Source organism: Hemibagrus wyckioides, linkage group LG14, assembly GCF_019097595.1.
Source record: "Hemibagrus wyckioides isolate EC202008001 linkage group LG14, SWU_Hwy_1.0, whole genome shotgun sequence".
NCBI lineage: Eukaryota > Metazoa > Chordata > Actinopteri > Siluriformes > Bagridae > Hemibagrus > Hemibagrus wyckioides.
The window spans coordinates 13,175,466-13,195,845 of record NC_080723.1 but is presented as its reverse complement, the minus strand read 5'-3'; the positions used below and the strand labels follow the sequence as shown (position 1 = coordinate 13,195,845).

Genomic DNA, 20,380 nt, shown 5'->3' with positions numbered 1-20,380 from the left:
ATAGCTTTAAACACATCTGGGCTGTTTTGTGCGTCCCAAGAACAGGCTTGGCCTCGTCGATGCGTGTTGGTAAATTGGTAGTTTATATTATAGTCATTTTTGTCAGCTGGATCACTGCCTGCATCTGATTGGCTGATTTTAACTGATGTTGATTTTATTTGAAAACTGTGCTGGGTGTGTTGATATCTTGGCCTTGCCTGTATCAGGGTGTTGGGTTTCTAGCTTAATATGTGTCCTTAAGGACTATGTGGAAAGACTCGCAACAGACATTTATGGGCTGAGAGCATTTCTGACAAAGAAGGACACAGGCATTGAGTTTTCAAACAGATTTAAGCTGAACATGACTCCTAATTTCTAAGTACATACTTGAATTCTATCCTACACCAAAGCAAGTTCCAAGAGGTAAATTAGCAGTAAGGCAACGTGTAGAAGGTCAGTCTGTTAGCTACATGAAAGGTTGAGCTCAGGTCTGTGGGAAGATTGGAAAGGAAGCTCAAGTGCTTCTGTTTTTCAGATTCATCACACTAGTGGCTGGTATTTGTAATTAAAGGGTGCTATGGATTTTACAGTAATCTAATTGGATGGTGAAAGAGCTGTAACAACATCAGTACTAGGTGAATGACCACAAGCGAATGGAGGATGGCCAATCATAAACAATCATCGCTAATTTTTTAATGTTCTTTTGGTATTAAATGTGTTGTGTCATTTAACCATTTTCCCCCTCCTTTTTACTCCTTTTTGACCCTGAACAGTGGAGAAAGCTCTGCATTTGAACACATGGTGTTGCCTGTTTAACAACGTGGCCAACTTTCTCCACATCTGATTGGTCTGTAACATTTTTTTTTTGTGTGGATGTGTAAACAGAGAAGAAAGAGGGCAATGTCAAGTACAGCTGCAGAAGTCATTCAGAAAGACGCCAATTTCTTTTTCTTTTTCTTTTTTTTTTCTTCTGTTACCGGAATGATGTAAATATCTGTTTCCGTAAAATTACATTCTGATCCAGAGAATTTGTGTTTCAGGGGGCACCAAAGGTTCAGCTGAGTATTTGTTAGAAAACTCCACTGCTTTCTGAATGATCTCCCGAGTTGTAAAGGATGGACTCTTGAAAACGGCATTTCCTTTCAACGTTGGAGAAAACAACTGAGGCTCAATCCAGCCAATGTCAAAGGTTCTGTTATACTTCCAGGTGGCCCAGTCATATTTCAGACAAGCAGCTCACTGAGGATGTTCTCACTCAACCTCTGTTTGCCCTGCTTTCAGCTGGATCTTATCAGCTGGAGAACAGATTCTGTCAAGCTGATTAAAGGCTTTTCAGGGGTTACGTGGTTTGCGTTGTGAACTTTCTGTTCTTTTTATTTTGCTTTTATTTATTTACTCCTTGCTTTGTTTCTTTATTTCTTGTTTGCTTTATTTTGCGATTTTTGCTTTTCTGTATTTATTCGTTCTCTTTTTTATCTTTGTATCTTCTGACTTTTCATTCCTCCCTCCACATCTGTTCTGGCTCTGGCCTGCCTGTTGCAGATGTTGTTGATGACTTTTGATGACTGTAGATACAAATGACTAGATTTTATTTTTTTTTATAGCTTTGTGAGCATTTTGTGGTAGAATGTGCTGAACATGATTGCAGGTGACATGGGCCTTACCTCTGTAGCTCCTTGGCAGAAGCACTGAGGTTGATCATACTGGTGTCTGGATGCAGATGGTTCTTGTGATTCTCCATGTGTTTCAACTGCATGTCCAGCTTTCATGGCCTTTTCTATATCAGAGTCAGACCTTAGACTAAAATGCCACTTTGACCCCAGAAATGTCTGTTTCATTGTATTCTGAAAGAGAAATGATGAGCCAATGGCAAACATCTAGATGTCACTAGTTTATATAATGTTCAATTATGTAAAGTGCCCTGATATTGCACCGATTGAACCTTGAAAAGTTTGTTAGCTCATGCAGCATTCAAGTTCACAACTCCTTCTGTTTTGGGGTGTGTCACAGGCTTTTATTTATCTTGTATAATTGAGTTTAGTGAGAGTCATATGTAGTGAAGATACTGGAACAAAGATAAAGGGGCATTGGAAGGGGACTTGTTTGTACAGTTGGTTATTGTGTTTCAGAGCAAGGTCCTTGTGAATGTTTTTCACATTAAGCTGTTGTTGTTTTGTTCTGTCATCTTTGCTCCAGTTGCTGGATGTGTTTGGTGTCCTGTGTTACTGCTGAAGGCATTACTGCATAACTGAAAGATTTATTTCGATCCGTTTGCCTCTCTTGTTTGTTTTTGGGCCTAGCAACCAGTGCACATCGAGTGAGGAGTTCAGTTCACTGGGTTCACTATGCTGCACCCATCTTGTACCTGATGGCTAGACTGAATAGATCTAGCAGATTTCATGCTCTAACTTTATCTCCACACGAAAAAGTTTACTGGTCCATCCCAGCGTTTTCATAAGCCACACTTTCAGCAGTCAGTCACAGACACTTCCTGGGAGTCGGCCATTTTAATCCTCTTAATGTGTGCTTCTGCACAAATGATCATGTGACACAGTTTTTGAATCGTCTAGTGTTTCCAAGGATGCACAGTACCTGACATGTTCCTGTTATTCTGTGCCAAAACAGGTTATATGTGTCATCCGGTGCCAGAAATTATGTCTGGAAATGTGTCTCCTGTGTGTCAGATTTTTCTTTTCTTGTCCGTCTTAATCCATCACGCTTAGTTTTAGTCAGGCCAGAAGCAGGCGATGCTATAAGTGCTCTGTTTCTTTTAAAAGCGTGGAACTACATGCTCATGAAGAAGAGCAGCGAGAAGAAGCTGATTTGAGAACGGCTCTGGAGTCAGGTGACGAGACGTTCTTTCATCACTTCCACATCCAAGGCTCGTAAACGCTCAGTGCGTTGATCATCTGCAGCTGAATATTCACCCAAGTCTCAACAAGAGGTTTTCAGTTCCGGTTCCTTCAGTGGGCTGCTTTTTGTGGAAGTATTTGTAGAAATCCAAGACACACATAAACACACACATCACAGATACCTGCTATCCAGTCTCCCATTCTCTTTTATGTGGGAAGAATGATGAATTGATGATGACACATGCAAATGTTTGGATGAAACTGTGTGTGTGTGTGTGTGTGTCTAAGTGAGAGAGTATGTCTGGGCCTTCAGCAGAGTCATGACTTAAAGTGTGACTTTATTCATTTTCTTAGTTTTATTGCTGTTTGGGCGTTACCTCATTTAAATCCTCATTTAAAAAGATCAAGATAGGGCTGGAAATGTGAAAGTAACCCTTAGGGCTCTGTGTGTGAGAGCACTTGCGTATTCATGAACTTCCTTTCCCTCGCAACTTCTCGCTAAGTGTGCTTCTCATTAAGCTCTCCTCAAGAATTCAAATCCTTGACAGATTTGGACGGGTTTCCTGTTCTCAAACATCTTATATTAAACTAATTTCAGGCTTTTACAAGAGACGACTGGGTTTAAAGCATCAAGATGAAATAGTTATACCGAGTTATACTTTCAATTTGCGTTTCCGACTTGCAGATAGAGGGTTTTATTGTTGCACTGTGATGTGATTGTGTGTGCAACCCCTCATATCTCAGCCATCTGTAGCCTGTCAACACAGAGATCTCATTTGTGTACAAACTTGGCAGACGTCTGTTGCGAATGTTGACTTTGCCATCGCTATTCAGCATCGCTAAGCCGTTTGTCCTTTAAAAGATTGCATTTATTAATTTACGTTGCTGTGAGCCGTGATATCCCTGCACTTGGGATTGAGTCATCCCTCAGGTGCCCCAGACATGAGTGTGTGTTTTGTGTGTTAGCGTACACCTGCGTGAATTTGTTGGACATTGCAGATTTGGACACCACATGAGTTCATCTGAATCGCTGCTCTGCTCACACTCCTATGAATTTTAGAATTTGGCTGTTGTTGTTTTTAACAGTGTTCTCACTATAAAAGCGATTGCAGATGAGGTTCAGCTTTCACCTGGAGAGATCCTTGCCAAAGTTTGCAAGAAAATAAACACAAGAGCTGACTTTTTTTTTTTTTTCTTTTTTTTTTTCTTTTTTCTTTTTTTTTTTTCATGTGGTGGTTTTTTTCTGCGCTGTTTTGTATGGAAACAAGAAGAGAGAGAAATAAGGAAAAAATTAGTCTGTCACAAATGATCTTATCTGGCCTAAAATCTTACAATGTGCATTTGTAGTTATACTTATTGTACTCTTGGCTTGATCAGCAGTGATGCTGCAGAGCATAACCATGGTTTGTGTATCCTTTTCTCATAATATTTATGATTCAGTGCTTGTTTTCAGCATGTCACTGTTTGCAGCTGGACCTTCCTTATGCCCCGATGATTTACAAATCAAAGAATTCACACCGAATCTAACCTGATGGCTCGAAAATGAAATTACGGGTTACGTTCGAGAGCTTTAGACTTTCATACCAGGCTTAATCACATCTAAACCATCTATATTGGTTAGTGAAATTAGCCCTTTGATATGTCTTAGGTTTCTCCAGACTGTTCCATCTTGTTATCCTGAGCCTTGCTGGGAATCCTGTTACATCTTATAAAAGTCCTCTGCAATTTTTGCACACGTCTGACAGGCAGCTTATAAGCTGTCATCATTTTACAGTTCAGTGTGCTGAACTAGATTAATATCTGATTGCCTTTCACTTTAGTACTCTTTTTACGGCGCGTTGGTCCTAGGCAGATTGCATATTGCGTATATATAAGTGATATAAAATCTTAGTTCCTTCACAGATTTCAAAGGATAATAGTAAAGATTGTGAGCCTCTTCGTATTGCAGGGTAACTGTTACATATTTCTGCATTGTGAATTAAAGTAGATGTGGAACGCATTGCTTTTCTGTTTCTCTTTACATATTTGTGAAGCCTGATGACTCGGTGCCTGTCTGCTTGTGTTTTTGTGTAATTAAAGCAGTATGACTTACCCTAATCATACCGCGAGGGATCTGAGTGATCCTACCCATAGTTCGGTTAAGAAACAGGAGACAATGTGGTAACGCTGGCAAATTTTTCTCAGTACCAGTGGAGACGCATTGGGCACCACGATGACTCGGGCTACATCGAGACATGCCAGTGACTCACAGCTTCAAAGCCAAGGTTTGGATTGTGGTGGGAGGAGGAGCCTTAGCCTGCACTGCATCTTTAATTGAGGTTCGTGTGGCATTTTGTGCTGAGCGACAGATTCCTTCTCCTACTAATTGAAAATGGATGGCAGTTCTGTCATCTGCTGGGATCACATGGTTTGTGTTGTTGCGAGCGCTCGGGGAAGTGAGGTCATCAGGGGGAAGATGGAGGGGTGTGATAGTACATGAGGCTGATGATGATAAGAGGAGTGATGTTGATGAACAAATTAGTGCACTTTGCTGATCTGTTGTTTTATCTCAGCTGTGTGTGTGTGTGTGTGTGTCACCAGCACCACCCTTCCTTCTCTCTCTCTCTCTCTCTCTCTCTCACACACACACACACACAAGGGATGTAATCGAATACAAACCCATTATTCAGATTGCACAGATAATGTGTTCCAAACGGATATAAATACAGATATGAATATGAGGCCTTGACTTATTTTTATTTAAGACAGCTTGCTAGATTGTACCTATAAGTGTAGAGGTGTTTATTGGGACAGGAATCTGGTAGAAGGAAACAAAACAAAAAGAAAAAAGCTGAGCTAGTGGATGGATTTCAGCTGCGAGTAATTGGTCAGATATGAGGCTAAAATAGACATTTATTAATATTAACATGAAGCGGTCTTTAGTAACCGTCTGGTCTGGGTCATGGTTGTTGAAATTCGGCTGCTTTGTTTAGATTATGGGCGATAGAACTAAACTAAATGTGTTGGAAATTTCACTGGAAGGTATAAACAAAAATAATAAATGCATGAGTGGGATTAAAAACAGTCCACGAACATGTCTAGTTAAAGACAAATATTTGGAGCACTGAACAGACACAGATAGTGTGGCATTGCATTACACCCTCAACACACACATTCATTTGTTATTAAGCAATTTTCCAAATATGAATGTTCTCATCCACACCAACAGGGCCTCTTTTGTTTACCAGTACAATTCAGGAGATTTGAGAGGAATTACTGCAAATTTATGAGCTGTTGTGAAAATTAAATTCCTCTTCTTGTAGTCATATCCATCAAATAAATGGTGATGCTGTACTGAAATAGTGCAGTGTCAGTTCTTTAAGGCCTGTATTCATTCTTTACAGTGTTGACATGTTGGTTTTTTTTTGTTTTTTTTTTCCCTGTGCCTCTTGCACAAAATCTCTGGTCTTAATTTTATTCGTTTTCTGCAGGGGTTTGCTATCTAGCACACTAAATCGGGTGGTTTGGACAAGATAGATTACATTTGAGGTACCAGTAGGTTTTTAATCGAATATTCCATACTACTTATGTTGAAAATGGAAAAAGTATTAAAATTTATTTAGAGATCGTTTTCTGCCAGGAGCAAAATCAGGGCCTCATTTACTGTATCAAGTTAAGGCCGAACACATGAACACTCCACAGCTAATGCTAATGCAAGCCATACTCATAAATCTACACACACACACACACTTTCCATATCACTGTAATTATTTTCCTGCTCTGCTGTGCGTGCGTGAGTGAAAGAGTGTCTGCACGCATACCTGCGAGTGGAGGGACAGACTCTGATGTATTTGTTGTAACTGGGGTGAACACTAGGGGTGCAATGATAGACTTCGTTTGGGGTCACAATACTGGCTTCACGCTTCGTGGACATTTCGATCGGAAATTGAATGAAGAAAAGTTTGGACGGCAAAGACTTTCTGGACTGTAATGAGATACAACGTGCATGCTTTGTCTGTATAAAACAAAATAAAAAACTGCTACAAACAGAGGGTTTAATATTGTAAACAGAATATACTACAAGCTCAACATATAATAATCTTACATTTAGTAGAAATCGTCGTAATTCCTTCCATTGTGGCAGTGGTAGCTCAAGTGGTTAAGGCTCAAGTGGGGGTTTGAGCAAGGCCTTTAACCCTCTCTGCTTCGAGGGCACTGTATCACAGCCGACCCTGTGCTCTGACCTAAACTTCCTAAGCTGTCATATATGAAGAAAAGTTTTTCCCTGTGGTGTAATGTATATGTGACAAAAATGAAGGCTTCTTCTTCCATATTAAAAATAAAGAAATAAAGGTTCACCTTCTCCCAAAATAAACAGAGTATATGTCCTGAGGAAAATGAGTTACAGAAACATAGTAAGTTCAATGGCAGCACCCGAGGTGTCATTTTAATCAGAAATAGAGCTCCAAAGTCGGCTAAAATGTCGGGTATCTGTGGCTGTATTCTCAAGGAACTGGAGATCACAGCGACTCAGTAGTCAGTGCTTGGTGCCGCTTGAATGCTACTGTTATAACGTGGTTATATAATCAGATGATTTATTATGCATCGCGATATGACGCTATCACGACCAGCGTGTTTTCTGAATATATTATGGGTTGTGTGGATTGGGACCTCTGGTGTTCAGATACTGCAGTTGCATTAATAAACTGAACACTGATTTCTATGATAACACATTCCCGGTCAAATGTTTTGCATCACAATGTGCCACAGTGTATCATGACACCATCAGTGCAAACACATCAGCTGCTTCTTTTGAATACGTCTGTTTCTTGCGTTATTTCTGTTTGTGTACTGTGTGACATGCTGGAGTAGACTGTAAACTGATTTTAGTATTTCTGGCAGCTCGCTTTACAGCTTTCATGTGCACCGCTGGTGTGGTTAGCAGGACGTGAGAGGCAAAGCTGATGGAGATGTTTTTGTGTTGATCTGGACTGGGATGGTGTACACACACACACACACACTCACACACCTAAATGATCTCAGTGGTGTCAGTATGAGCAAGCCATAATTCAGAAGCACTTGCTAATCAGAAGGCAAGTAGAATTATACGATCCTTTCTTACACTTCAGCCAACTTCAGAATTGTTTTGATCTCTAAGTATGTTATAACCATATTTTTTTAGTCTCCATGTTCAGTGTCTAGTGTGCACACATGCGAACAATACATGCAGTTATTTATGTTATAAATTATACAAATAAGCGCATGCAAATGTTTATTTGGCAGTTATTCTTCTATTAAACAGATTATTAAGCAGATTATCAAACAGATGAGCTCCATTCACTATGGCCTCAGTTGGTTTTGAGCTGATTACAGTCAGATAATAAATATTATTAGACTGCATATAAACTCAGAGGGCCACGAGATGAGGTTTTCAAGCATTATCTTTAAACAATGGTTCTGAGAAATATATCAGGTTTCATCCTGTCTCTGCTACCATGTGGATGTACTAAAGTGCACCCTTCACTAAAAAAAGCAGTATGAGTTAGGTTGTCTTTGTTTGGCATCTTTTCATCCTGACTTTTTTACTGTGTGTGTGTGTGTGTGTGTAGGTTCTAAGAGGGACTCAGCTCATTGCGGTGGCCTCTGCTGATGGGTCAGGGACTGTGGAGGCATCTCCTCTGCAGGCCAATGACATCCAAGTTCAATACGTCCAGCTGGGCCCGGTGACTGACCACACAGGAACTGTGCAAGTAAGTACACACACTCTCTACACCCTTCTCCATAGGAAACCGCTAACTCCTAGACTTAGTACACTTCAGTATGGCAACTGTGATAAAGTCAGGATGGATCTCCATCAGAATGTTGTTGTTTTTTTGTTTTTTTTTTTAAACTTCCTGTTAAACCTGGCTGCCTTCCCTCTGCTCTGGCTCCAGCACATTGGCTCTGCTAATTAGCGCATCACGTTAGTTTGTTTTTGCAAAGTCTCTCTCTTACTCTTTCTATCTCTCTAAATCCCTCTATGTGAGGAAGCATTATAATCGTTTCCTTATGGTGGCTTTATCATGTTTCAAAGATGGCCACATTTACACAAACACCACTAAAGTTTTCGTGATCCTTCCAATGTATGGAGTGTGACCATTTTTCTGCACCATGAGGAATATATCCTTCTCCATATCCAGAATGCGTTGCAGTTACAGTTCCAGTAGTTCTGCCCACTGTCTGGATTCTTCTTTCTCTAAGCATTTATAAGCATATGAGCATGCAAAAGATGGAATGCTTGAAGAAGGGAAAGTAATAATTAGTAGATGAGCTTCAAATCCCTTTGGCATGGTGGTGAAGTAGAGGGTAATGCAGGCCATATGGAAAGAAAGAGGAGGGCACTCGCTTCCCACTGGAGCCTTTAAAGTGGCCAGTCTGGCAAAACCAAAAACAGCTGACTTTCAGGAGTCACCATGGTCTATATGTTTAAATGGTATTTGATTATGCTAAGGAGAGTGAAGTATAGAAACCAGGAAGTGTGTGAAACTTGCATGTGTCTCTGCCAGGTGGTTTATGTGAAGATCCATCCTTCTCTCCCACAAGGAACAGAGTGGATTCTTCTGAACCAATGGCATTATAAAACTGTACTAACATCTTTCCCTCCTTGATGATTTGTGGCATTGCATTTCAGCTGGAATGCACTGAATCAAGCTAGGAATATCTTAGCCACTCTCTGTGTAGCTGCTCATTTCTCACATCTCACACACTCTCATTTGCCTTTTTTCCCCCCACTTTGGTCTCTTTTTTGTTTACTAGTATTTACTATACCATTCCCTCATCTGTCTATTGGTCTCTGTAGCTGGGATCACATTCAAAAACTTGGCAAATTTATTTTATTTCCAAAAATGTGGCAAAGATTTGATTAATTGTATTTCTTAGTACTGCTATGTTGAGAATCCTGGGGATGGAGTAGCAAGATTAAATGGAATAGACTACAAAGTGGATGGCTGTAGTTGGCTTTGGAGGGTAAAATGGTTCAGCAAACAGGCATCAGTATAAAGGAGAATCTAAAACAGTCAGACATAAGAGCTTAAAAATCTTCATGTTTTGCATATTTACTCAAGTAGGACAAAGCATAAACATATCTGAGAGTTTTCATTAAAACAAATATTTGGACATGATGACATGATAAAACTTTTATTAATGTTCAAATGGAGTGGAAGCATGACTTATGGCCCAATACATCATTAATCGTGAAAAAAAAATGTGTTTCTCTTTTTTCACCTCAGTCAAGCATTTTTTGAAATTTCTGTTTATTTTATTTTATTTTATTTTATTCTTTTAAAAAGCAACATAAAACAGGTAGACTCTGTGTCCTGTGTCTTTTCTATCAATTCAGTTTTATTGGCATGGCTGTATGTTGCATGATGTTGCCAGAACATTAGTGGGAAATAGATTAGAATCAACAATAACACTAATAATGGACATAGCAACAATATTACCAAAATTAATAACAGCTGTACTATAATAACAACAATAATAACAATGGATTGTTCCATACTACCTATTGAGTATTGTTCAGTTGCCTTCATGAAGGAAGTTCAGCAGTTTATCAGATGAAGACCTCTGATTAAGGTGAATGGAGTTCAGATGTATTTAGATGTTAAAATCTCTCCAGACTTTTTTGTTCTTTTAACAGTGAAGTTGTTATGCATGTAGACAGTACTCCCTCCGCTCTGAGCAGCCAGGTGTTTTGATGTGTACGCTTTACAATAGTGAGGCTGTATTGCCATGAACCTGTATTCATTCAGGGTCTGTGTGTTTGTATCTGTAACGGTGCATAGATACTGTGCCAGTCAGTCCTCGCTTTTTAGAGCCTGATAGCACTCTGGCTGACTCTGGCTTTTAGTTTCACTGTGGCAATGTTCCAGACAGGTGTCTTAACTCTGTTTGATGCTAGTTGATGATTTTATTGGGTTGTAAAGTAGTGCTGATCTGGGTGTGCTTTGTGTTAGTGCCAATTACAGGGTAAGTGAACCTCTCAGCCAGCTGACTATGTGTACTCTCTTCTGAAATCAAGTCCTGGGTCTGGTGTGCCTTACAGTGCAATGCTTCCCTAGGATTTGTTTCTCTTTATACTATTTTTGGAACTGGGGTTTACTTTTGTATTTTTATCATCAAATAGTTAGAAGTAGAACTTCGTCATTCCGCATGTATAGAAGTACACAGTAGAACAAAATAGAGTTTGTGGACACCTGACCATCACACCCCATACATGGTTCTTCGCCAAACTTTTACCATGAAGTTGGAGAGAGACTTTTTTCAGCATGTCATTGTATCATGAAGCATTTGCAGTTTCCCTTCACTGGAGTTAAGGGACCTAAACCTATTTCAATTAAATTTCAATTCAGTTTATTTGTATAGCACTTTTAACAATGGACGTTGTCTCAAAGCAGCTTCACAGAAGAATAGAATGGCAAGGAAAAACTTCCTGAGATGATGTGAGGAAGACACCTTTAGAGGAACAGAACCCATCCTGTGGTGGGTGTGGGTGACACTGGACAGTAAATAATGTAAATGTAAATAATGTCCTTTCTGCAACAGGAACCAAGAGCTCTTTAGGAACTACTAAGTCAGTGTAGTTTCTGAGTTCATCATTGACTTAGCACTAATTCCTTCCTGTCACAAGCTGACTGATGCAACACCAGTTCAGGGATGATGTGATAGTCTTCAGTTTCAGCCCGACAGTGCCCATATGCACACTGCAAGGACCATGAAGACCTCAACCCCACTGAATACCCATCGGATGAACTGGAATGCTCACTGAGTCCTATGTCTGCATGTGTCCTCAAGAAATAATCATTTCCTGAGTGAAATGCACTTTGTAAAAACCTGTCCATCCATTCCATATTTGCCCTTATGGGCAATAACACAAGCTTTAACTCCACTCTTTTGGGAAGGCTTTCCACTAGATTTTGCTGTGTGTCTGTGCTGAACTATCCTCATTCAGAAGCAAGAGTATTACTGAGGTCAGGCTGAAAAGTCCTAGAGTGTAGTCTGGGTTCTAATTCATGCAAACATTGTTAAGTGGAGTTGAGGTCAGGGCTCGGGCCACTTGAGTTCTTCTATGTTAACCGTGGCAAAAACTTGTCTTTTTGGAGCTTACTTTGTTCCCTGGGGCATTGTCATGACGAAACAACCTTTTAGTTCCACCTAAGGGAAATCTTAATGGTACAGCATACAAAGACATTCCAAGCATTTGGGTGCTTCCACCTTATGGTAACAGGGCTGTCATGGTCAGGTGTCAGCATAGTTATAAACAGAAAAATGTTTACCATATTGTCAAACAAGTTTTAATCCCAGTGATGATGTTCATTAATTTACACTGAGTCAAGGTGGATACCTCAATTTGGATACCATCATGATGCTTTGTGTGAATTCACTGATATTCTAAAACTTCCCCAAATACTATTTTGAGGCTGACATGATGTGATTTGTATTGTCTTGTGTGCTCTAAGATAGAGATGCCTCAAAACTGGCATCTGTTCTCCTGGCATCTGAACTTTTCCTAAAACTCATCATGTTAGTCAAGGTTTGATGCCAGGCCTCAGTTCTAGCAGTCATTGTCCAGTAGATCCAGGTGCTGCTCATGGATGGCAGCTCGTCAACTGAAACAAAATCCCAGCAAAACTTCAAGACTTTACTACTACATTTTTTTTCCCTGGAAGGTCTGCCTCTGGATGCCATCCTGACCCCCTGCTGCTGATCTAGAATGCAGCTGTAAAACGTTTCCAATCTCTACGAGTTTTCCCACACCACCCTATTGCTGCATTCCCTCCATTGATGGTAAAAGTGCCACATACCTGAGGCGTACACATTACTCTGCACCACAGTCCCTTTCAGTCTCTAACAAGTCTCAGCTGGTTCTACCATCCTTCAAGATACAAGGAAGACCTGCAATAAGGCTCTTCTATGTTTTGGCACTCAAGTGCTGGAAGGAACTTTCCCTGGCTGTCCAAACAGCTGAGTTACTGGCTGTCTTTATACACACCTCTTCAGCAAGGACTTGAATTACTACTTATTTATTTAATCTGTCATTTTTTTTTCTTGCTGTCCTAACCCTTCTGCCTAACAGGATTTATGTTATGTTATGTCAGCGTTATTCTTATTACACATTCTGACATAGTGCTTTAGCATGTGGATGTGCTTTTGATAGAGACTATAAAGCACTTCTGTAAGTCGCTATGGATCCAATAAAGGTAAATAGCCCATATACAGTGAGCAGCAGCAGCACCAGGTCATCTGCATAGAGCAGGAGTTTTGTTTTCCTATCCTGTAAGGTTAGTCCAGGGAAAGCAGACCGTTTAATTTGCACTGTTGGCTCATTAATGTCAATGCTGTAAAGTGTTGGACTGCATCTGCCTCCCTGTTGCCCTACTTTTTTCTGGTCCTCTCTCTTGTTCTGTCTTTGGGCGAGTGTCCACATCTCCAGTGTACCGTGGCATATGTTCACTCTTCCATTTTCCACTGTTTCTCTGAATTTCCAGATCTCTTGTATTCTCCTTCAGACAAATACACACATCCTGTCCTGATGTGCCTGTACAAAACTCATGTAAACAAAATGTCCTCATATTGCTCTTAACAGGCTGCTGTCCAAGTGTTAAGCCTGGGTATTGAACGTTCCTGGCATCTTGTTTTTCTCTCAAATTCCATCTCCCGTCTGTCATTCCTATACCTCAAATACACAACCTCTTTGGCTGATCTTCAGCACTCAGTCTGTCATCTTTTTTCAGCATGTGGTGCCAAGCCCAGAGGGCCAGTCTGTGAGAGACTTCATAACTAGCCATGTTCAGCAGATCAGGCTCTGCCCATTTGGCCTGATTCTCACACACAGTCAGTCTCTTCTGAAATTGATGCCTTTGCCTTCTCAGCTTTGAAGCATGAGCTCAAGCAATGTTGCCTCATTGGGAGCATTTTATGACAACATGGGTTCACTGGAGAGTGTGTTCTCCATTATCCCGTGCGTTGAGCTACGCTTTCTTGGACCGTCTGGGTTTTATTGTAGCTGTTGCTGTAATCATGTTTGTTTACACTTTGTAGCTATCTGGAAATGTGTTTAATGGTTGATGATTATCAAAGCTTTGGACAGAAATCAACAAATGAGTTGATTTAAATCAACAAGCTCCGAGCAAATTAAGCTGGTGATTACGTGCCCATTCTCTGACTCCTTTTTCAACCATGCGCTGACCTCACAGGGGGGAACCAGTCAAAGCAGCTAGTGAGGTATTATGAAATTTGTCATAATTACATGAGTTTTAGAAAGGTGTGTCGCTAGTGGTCCAGCAGCAGGATCCTGCATTCTTACCGCCGTAATCCGGGTTCGATTCCTGGGTAAGGAACTGACCCAGACACAGAGGGGCTAACTCTTAGTGTTTGGCCCAGGCTTGGATAAAATGGGACATGGATGTGAATGTAGAGACCCTGAACAGAGAGCAGCCAGAGGACAGCAGCAGCATGAGTTTTAGAAAGGACACTGTATATTGTTTCATATTTAAGTGAAATTTTAACTCTTACCCTGTCTGCATTTTTATTGTATTATAACTAGTTGGGCATTGATCAGGCCATATTTAGCTAGACAGCCACTTCTTCATGACCAGCAGAAGCATTATACAGATAAGACACACTGCCAGTTCTACACAAAACAGTTCCTCAGATTTCTCCAAATTGCACAATATTAACCTATGAATCATGTCATTTGTGATTTCTTGCATTTGTACCTAAACCAAACTTTGACGACCCCCTTACTGTCATAAGGCCAGTGAGAATTACAAGACTTGCTATCATCATCTAACCCAACATGTGGTTTTGTTTAGTGAGCACTTTACTTGACCTTTTGTTTGCCTTCTTTTTTGCAATGTAAAAGTTTCCAAAACAGATACTAAATAACAAAAAAGTGGACTGAGACAAGTCAAAGAACATTTCCAGACAGGAAGTGCTGGACAGAAACAGCTCAGCTGTAAATGAAGAGATGTGCATGTGTTTTTGTGACTGATAATTTGTCAAACCCACTATGCTTTAATCAGCACTTTATGATATTGCTTAGAGGTTGTTTTTTGCTGTAGTTTAATCCATTTGAGTGTGCCTACACTAAAGTATTTGATATTGAAACAAGGCTAATATTGTTTGTAACAAAAAAAAAATTTGTAAACAGGCTAGCTAGCTATTTTGGCTGCTGCTTGGCTTTCTGCCTGCACTCTGCATTCCCTGGTGCATGACATCACTAATGTTTACAAACAGAAAAAAGGTCTCTATGATGGATCCCAGATATCACTGATGTTCTCTCGGGAACAAGCCCGAAATGAATTTTCCTGAAATGAATTAGTTCTCTTCAGACCTAACGTGCCTTAATATGTCCAGTGATTGTTCATTGTTTCTTCTACGCTCGTTATCTCTATCGCATTTAGTGCAGCTGTATATGTTTGCACCAAGATCAAGATGGTGGAATAAACACAGATATACACCGATCAGACATAACATTATGAGCAGTGGCACGTGAAGTGAATAATACTGATGATCTCCTCATGATGGCACCTGCTAGTGGGTGGGATATATTAGACAGCAAGTGAAACATCTTGTCCACAAAGTTGATGTGTTAGAAGCAGAAAAATGGACAAGCGTAAGGATTTGAGCGAGTTTGACAAGGGCCAAATTGTGCTGGATCTCCAAAACTGCAGCTCTTGTGGGGTGTTCCCGGACTGCAGTGGTCAGTATCTATCAAAAGTGGTCCAAGGAAGGAAAAGCGGAGCCGACACAATATTAGGCGGGTGGTCATAATGTTATGCCTGATCGGTGTACTTTTTGGAGGAGAATAACAACAATGAGGATGCTGCATAAGCGCAACTAAATGAATGACCCGTGTTAGATGCTACTGTGCTTTCCCCACCCAGTTTGTTTACATTTCAGTAAATGAAATTTGATCTTAATTGCATCTACACTGCCAATATTCTCATAGAAATTTAGAAAAGCTCTGTAACAAAAGTATGAGCAGGAATTCACATCACTGCCCTCTTGTGGAAGAGATGCAATTCATGCTTGAAGGACATGGGACAAAGCACTTGGCAGAAATCGTATCCGTTGAACGTGGTTAGGTCAAAACATCCATGTTTTAGGGCTATGGCACATAAGGGACTGATGTAGTGTAGGCTGTTGCATTCACAGCTGTGTGCTGTGTGTGTGTGAAAGGGAGAGAAAGAGGTTTTAGTGTGTGCCTGGGCCATGTCCTTGAGTGACATTGCTTCTTCATGTTGTGCAGGTGTACAGTCTCTTGGCGAGTGTAAGAGGAAGGAATGACTCACTCAACATGCTCCGCTCTCAGATGTGACTCATAGTCATCCCTCGTGCTCTGCCTCACACACTGTTTTTATTTGGTGGTTGACAGAGATAAAGTATAGCCTTAATCCAACCCCTCCGCAGATCAGTTTGGTTCAGCTGCCCGTTATTGGTTGGGCTCTCAAATACTGCAGCACTGATTGAGTCGACTTCATAACAGTAGTGTTAACAGTGATCAAAGAAAATAAACACTGTATTAGCGCAGTACGTTTGAAAAAAGATGTCAGTGATGACAGATTTGTTATAACATGGTATACATTTCTGTCATGGTATGGCTGTCACGGCCTTTTCTAATCAGGTTTTTTTTTTTTTGGCTTCGGTTATTTTCCATTCCAATTCTGTAATCTTGTCATCTGCTTGTCTGTTTTCATCAAAAACCTTCTTTCTGTCTTTTCAGGCTGAGGCACTAGGATCTGCTCTGCAAGCAGAGATGGAAGTGAAGGAGGCCATACAGATCCAGCAAGGTGCGAACGGCGAAGTGGTCCAGATTCAGATGCCTGTCAACACAGTGGGCACCTGAGACACCCAGCTCATGGACTTTCTCTCTCAAACACAAGACTCCTCCACATACACAGATGCATCAGTGCGACTGTGCGGCAGTAGCACCTGCGATTCACAGCGAGAGAGAGAAAGACTGATATGTGAGGATGCTCAAATTCAAAATTTGAGTGGACAACCGTGGGTTAAGCCTAGCCTGGAGAGTCTTAGTTTAAACAAATCATATAATTCCTTTTGGGTCAACCAGTCTATTGGCAATCTCCTGACAATCACAGACTGTGAAAGCGGCCAGTCGGCTTATTAACACAAAAGCAATGTTGGCTGTAGTGCAGGCTTGTCAAAGCTGCATGTGATACAGACTGTGGCCCAGCTGAGTACAGGATGAAGGAGTTTTTCCCCCCCTCTGCATCTGCGCTCCATCACTGCAGCAGCTTCACTGTGCGATGAGTTTATTTAACTACAGCTTAAAGGAGTCTGTCTAGCTGTTAGGTTTTCAAGTTCAGCTAATCTCCTCCCAGTTACGACAAAGATCCTACCCTGTAAAAAGTGAAGATTGCAAATGAAGGAGGTGTTGCTTCACATGCTTTCTCCAAGATTGGGGTTTCCTAGTCACCTGGAGCATCTATCGCATACCTGACATAAGACTGCTTCGTGAAAACTAATAAGTGAATTTCTTTTTTTAATTTTCTTTGTTTGCTGTCAATAAGTGGATTGTAAGTTCTTATTACCTTACGGTAAAAAAAAAAAAAATATTTATGACTCTAGATAGGAAACATATTTGGCAGTAACAATACTCAAGTCCATGTACATACATTGTATTGCAAGTATTCACCCCCCCTGAACATTTCCACCTATTTGTAGTGGTACAGCCTGGAACTAAAATGAACATAATTTGGATTATGTCATGAATCTTAGCTATGTTGCAAGCGGTTTCCAGCATATGTCACATAACGGAGTCCAACTGTGTACAATTATTTCACCATCATCACATGATTTTAATATAAATAAACCTGAAATGTACATAGAAAGGCTCCAGTGTTTGTTAAGCAGTCCAGGACAGACATCCTCATTGTTTGGTGATTAAAAAATATCTAAACTTTGAACGTCCTGTGTAACACGATTAAATCTGTTATTAAAACATGGACAGTATCTGGAATATCTGCAACTCTGTTTTCAAGGAAGCTGTCCACCAAAAGGTCAGTAACCAGGTAAGGACACCATTGGTCAGAGATGCAACCAGAGGTAATTAAATGTGATGTTATCATCGCTGTGCTTTAATATGTGGATAGTTATCTCAAAGTGATGCTGGCTTTCCACCACTTGTAAAACTCTAGAGACCAGCTGTTCACTTGTGGTCTAATCAAAACAAAGAATCACATGTTTGCTGAGTCTCCATCAAGCCTTGAATTGGGCTGTAGAGAACACACTGCTTTACACAGTGTGTGTGTGACTAACACTCGAAGAGAATCATCAAGAGGAATTCATTAGAGAACAGAAAAAAAGAGGGTTTTTTTTGGGACACATTACTGTGTCTCATGATGAGTTATGAGAGCTCTGTATGAATCAAAATCTGTCGCAAATATTGGAACACGTGAATGTAATAGATGGTGGTGATATAACCGTGGTATTGTGGCTGTTTGCTGTTAAGAGTAGTCTGTTTTCTGTTAATTTTATAATCTGGGGACTGGGTGTGTTGAAGGATAAAGTACTTCCTCTAGGTCACCACATATTTTCTCATCACAGTGACCGAACTAAGCTTCCACTCCTGCTATAATGCTTCCTCTGTGTGTCTGTGTATATGTGTGAGAGTGTGTACTCCAGATGGAGGAGTGAGTCTCTGGCGATGGGTATCAGGAAGACTGGGGGAGAGAGAGATAAAGAGTCTTTTTGGAGCTTCACTGCAGTTCCCACACATTCTGTGATGTAATGGTGTGTTTTGGAGAGCTTGCAAGAAACAAGTTGTATAAACGTTGATAAACCCCCTTCTTCTCTATTTCCTTTTGTTTTCTCTTAGTCTCAGTGTGTCAATTAACCACTATTTTAAGCTTCCTTCCTCTATCTTTCCAGCACTTGAACACAACCCTGCTTTCTCAGATTTCTTCTCCTTTGCTCTCTCTTTTCCCTTCATCCGTTTTTATCTGCCTGTCTCCCTCTCTTCCTCTCCTCTCTTTGTTCTACTATCAGTCTGTTTGGGGCAGTCTTGGCAAAGCTGGAGCTGCTGAAAACCCCTCGTTCACCCCCTTTTTCTTTGCCTGACTCATCCGACTCTTATGGGACCTGGCTGTCCTCATTGCTCATTTAAAAAACAAAAAGACAGGCAAAAACTTCCATGTGCAGTGGCCTAGTTTCTTCGGCTTTTACAACCTGGGCTCAGCACCAGGGACTGCTTGTCCATGTTGTCATGACAAGAGGCCTTGGGAAGAAAAGACCAAATAGCAGAGCATTACTGGGGTCTAAGCCATAGACAGAAACGAAAAAGGAGGAGGTGAGCAGTATATCACTACTCTCAGGCGGCTTGTCTTCATGCCCACTCTGAGCTCCCACACCTTCGCAGCAGCTAGGATACAGCAAGCACACTTTACTCCCCTCTTGCCTCCCTCACAGCTTCTCACCTCCTTCAGCTTGGATTCGCCTGGTCTGTTTATCCACTATTCCTCCTTCCTTCTCCCCTTTTTACTTTTTACAAGCCTGGAAGGGGATATCTGGGAACACATTAAGTGGAGTAGGACATGTTTGAATCAGACTAAAGCTGTTCAAGGGTCCAAACAAGAAAAAAAATAAAGTTTAAAAAGTAGCCCAGTGGTTATAAATCCTTACTTGTTGATCTGATGGAAAAATACAGCAATAGAGAGAATCTTGACTTGTGGGCCATGTACTATACAAAGCCACCATGCCTCATTTAAAGGTTGGGTATTATTTTCCTGATAGGTCCAGCTTGTTATTCAAGTGTAAATGAATAGCACTTAGGGGGCAAACAAACTTTTCCATTCTAATGGCTTCTGAACACATATCTGAGAAATTTGGGGATGTGGTAACTTAGTGGTTAAGGGCTTGGATTATTGCTTGGAAGGTTGTGAGTTCAAACCCCAGGTTCAACAAACTGCCACTGCTGGGCTCTTGAGCAAGGCCCTTAACCATCAGTTGCATAAAATGAGATAAAACCTAATAATGGTTATTCATTCATTATGCTTTCTTGCAACAAGGAACAAATCTAATATTATGAGAACACATTACATTACAAACATTTTCCCTATACATGATGTCACCCATTACACCATGTGCTCTTGCTGCTCCATCCCTTCTTTGCCACCGTGTCTAAAACCCTGAAAACATCCTTGATATTTTTGCTCAGTTGTCAGAACCAACTGCTGGTTCAAGAAAATTAAACAGTTTTACTATAGTTTTTTTCTGGCAAATGTATAAATACGTTTATATCCAGTGGTTTATAAAAGGATGACACAGGCTTTGGTCCAAGAGAATGACATCATTTGCTTCTCTTAATGAACACTTCCTGCTGCACTCTTACCAAAATTCATTGCCTAATAGGCCTTTTATTGCTTTATAAACATTGGAATGAGTTCATGGGTGGTTATAGTGGGAAAGGATGGATCAGGCTCAGGGGATGAAGAGTTCAGTAGCTGAGAGACCTTATTATCCACCGAGTACTTGTGTGCTCGAATTGTTTCTTATTTCTGTGCCGTATT

General features: G+C 40.7%; 1 protein-coding gene across 3 annotated transcripts in view; it reads left to right on the top strand.

Annotated features, from left to right (window-relative positions):
* banp (BTG3 associated nuclear protein) overlaps window positions 1–17,935 on the top strand; it is a 45,655-nt gene extending 27,720 nt beyond the window's left edge. The window contains exons 12-13 of one of the 3 annotated variants that reach the window (XM_058408360.1): window positions 8,420–8,560; window positions 16,576–17,935. In XM_058408360.1, coding sequence (XP_058264343.1) covers window positions 8,420–8,560; window positions 16,576–16,698 — 264 coding nt within the window. In that variant the 3' untranslated portion in view covers window positions 16,699–17,935. The remainder of the gene's footprint in view (window positions 1–8,419; window positions 8,561–16,575) is intronic. The other 2 variants (XM_058408359.1, XM_058408358.1) reach the window with 2 other exon arrangements.
* The last annotated feature ends 2,445 nt before the right edge of the window (window positions 17,936–20,380 follow it).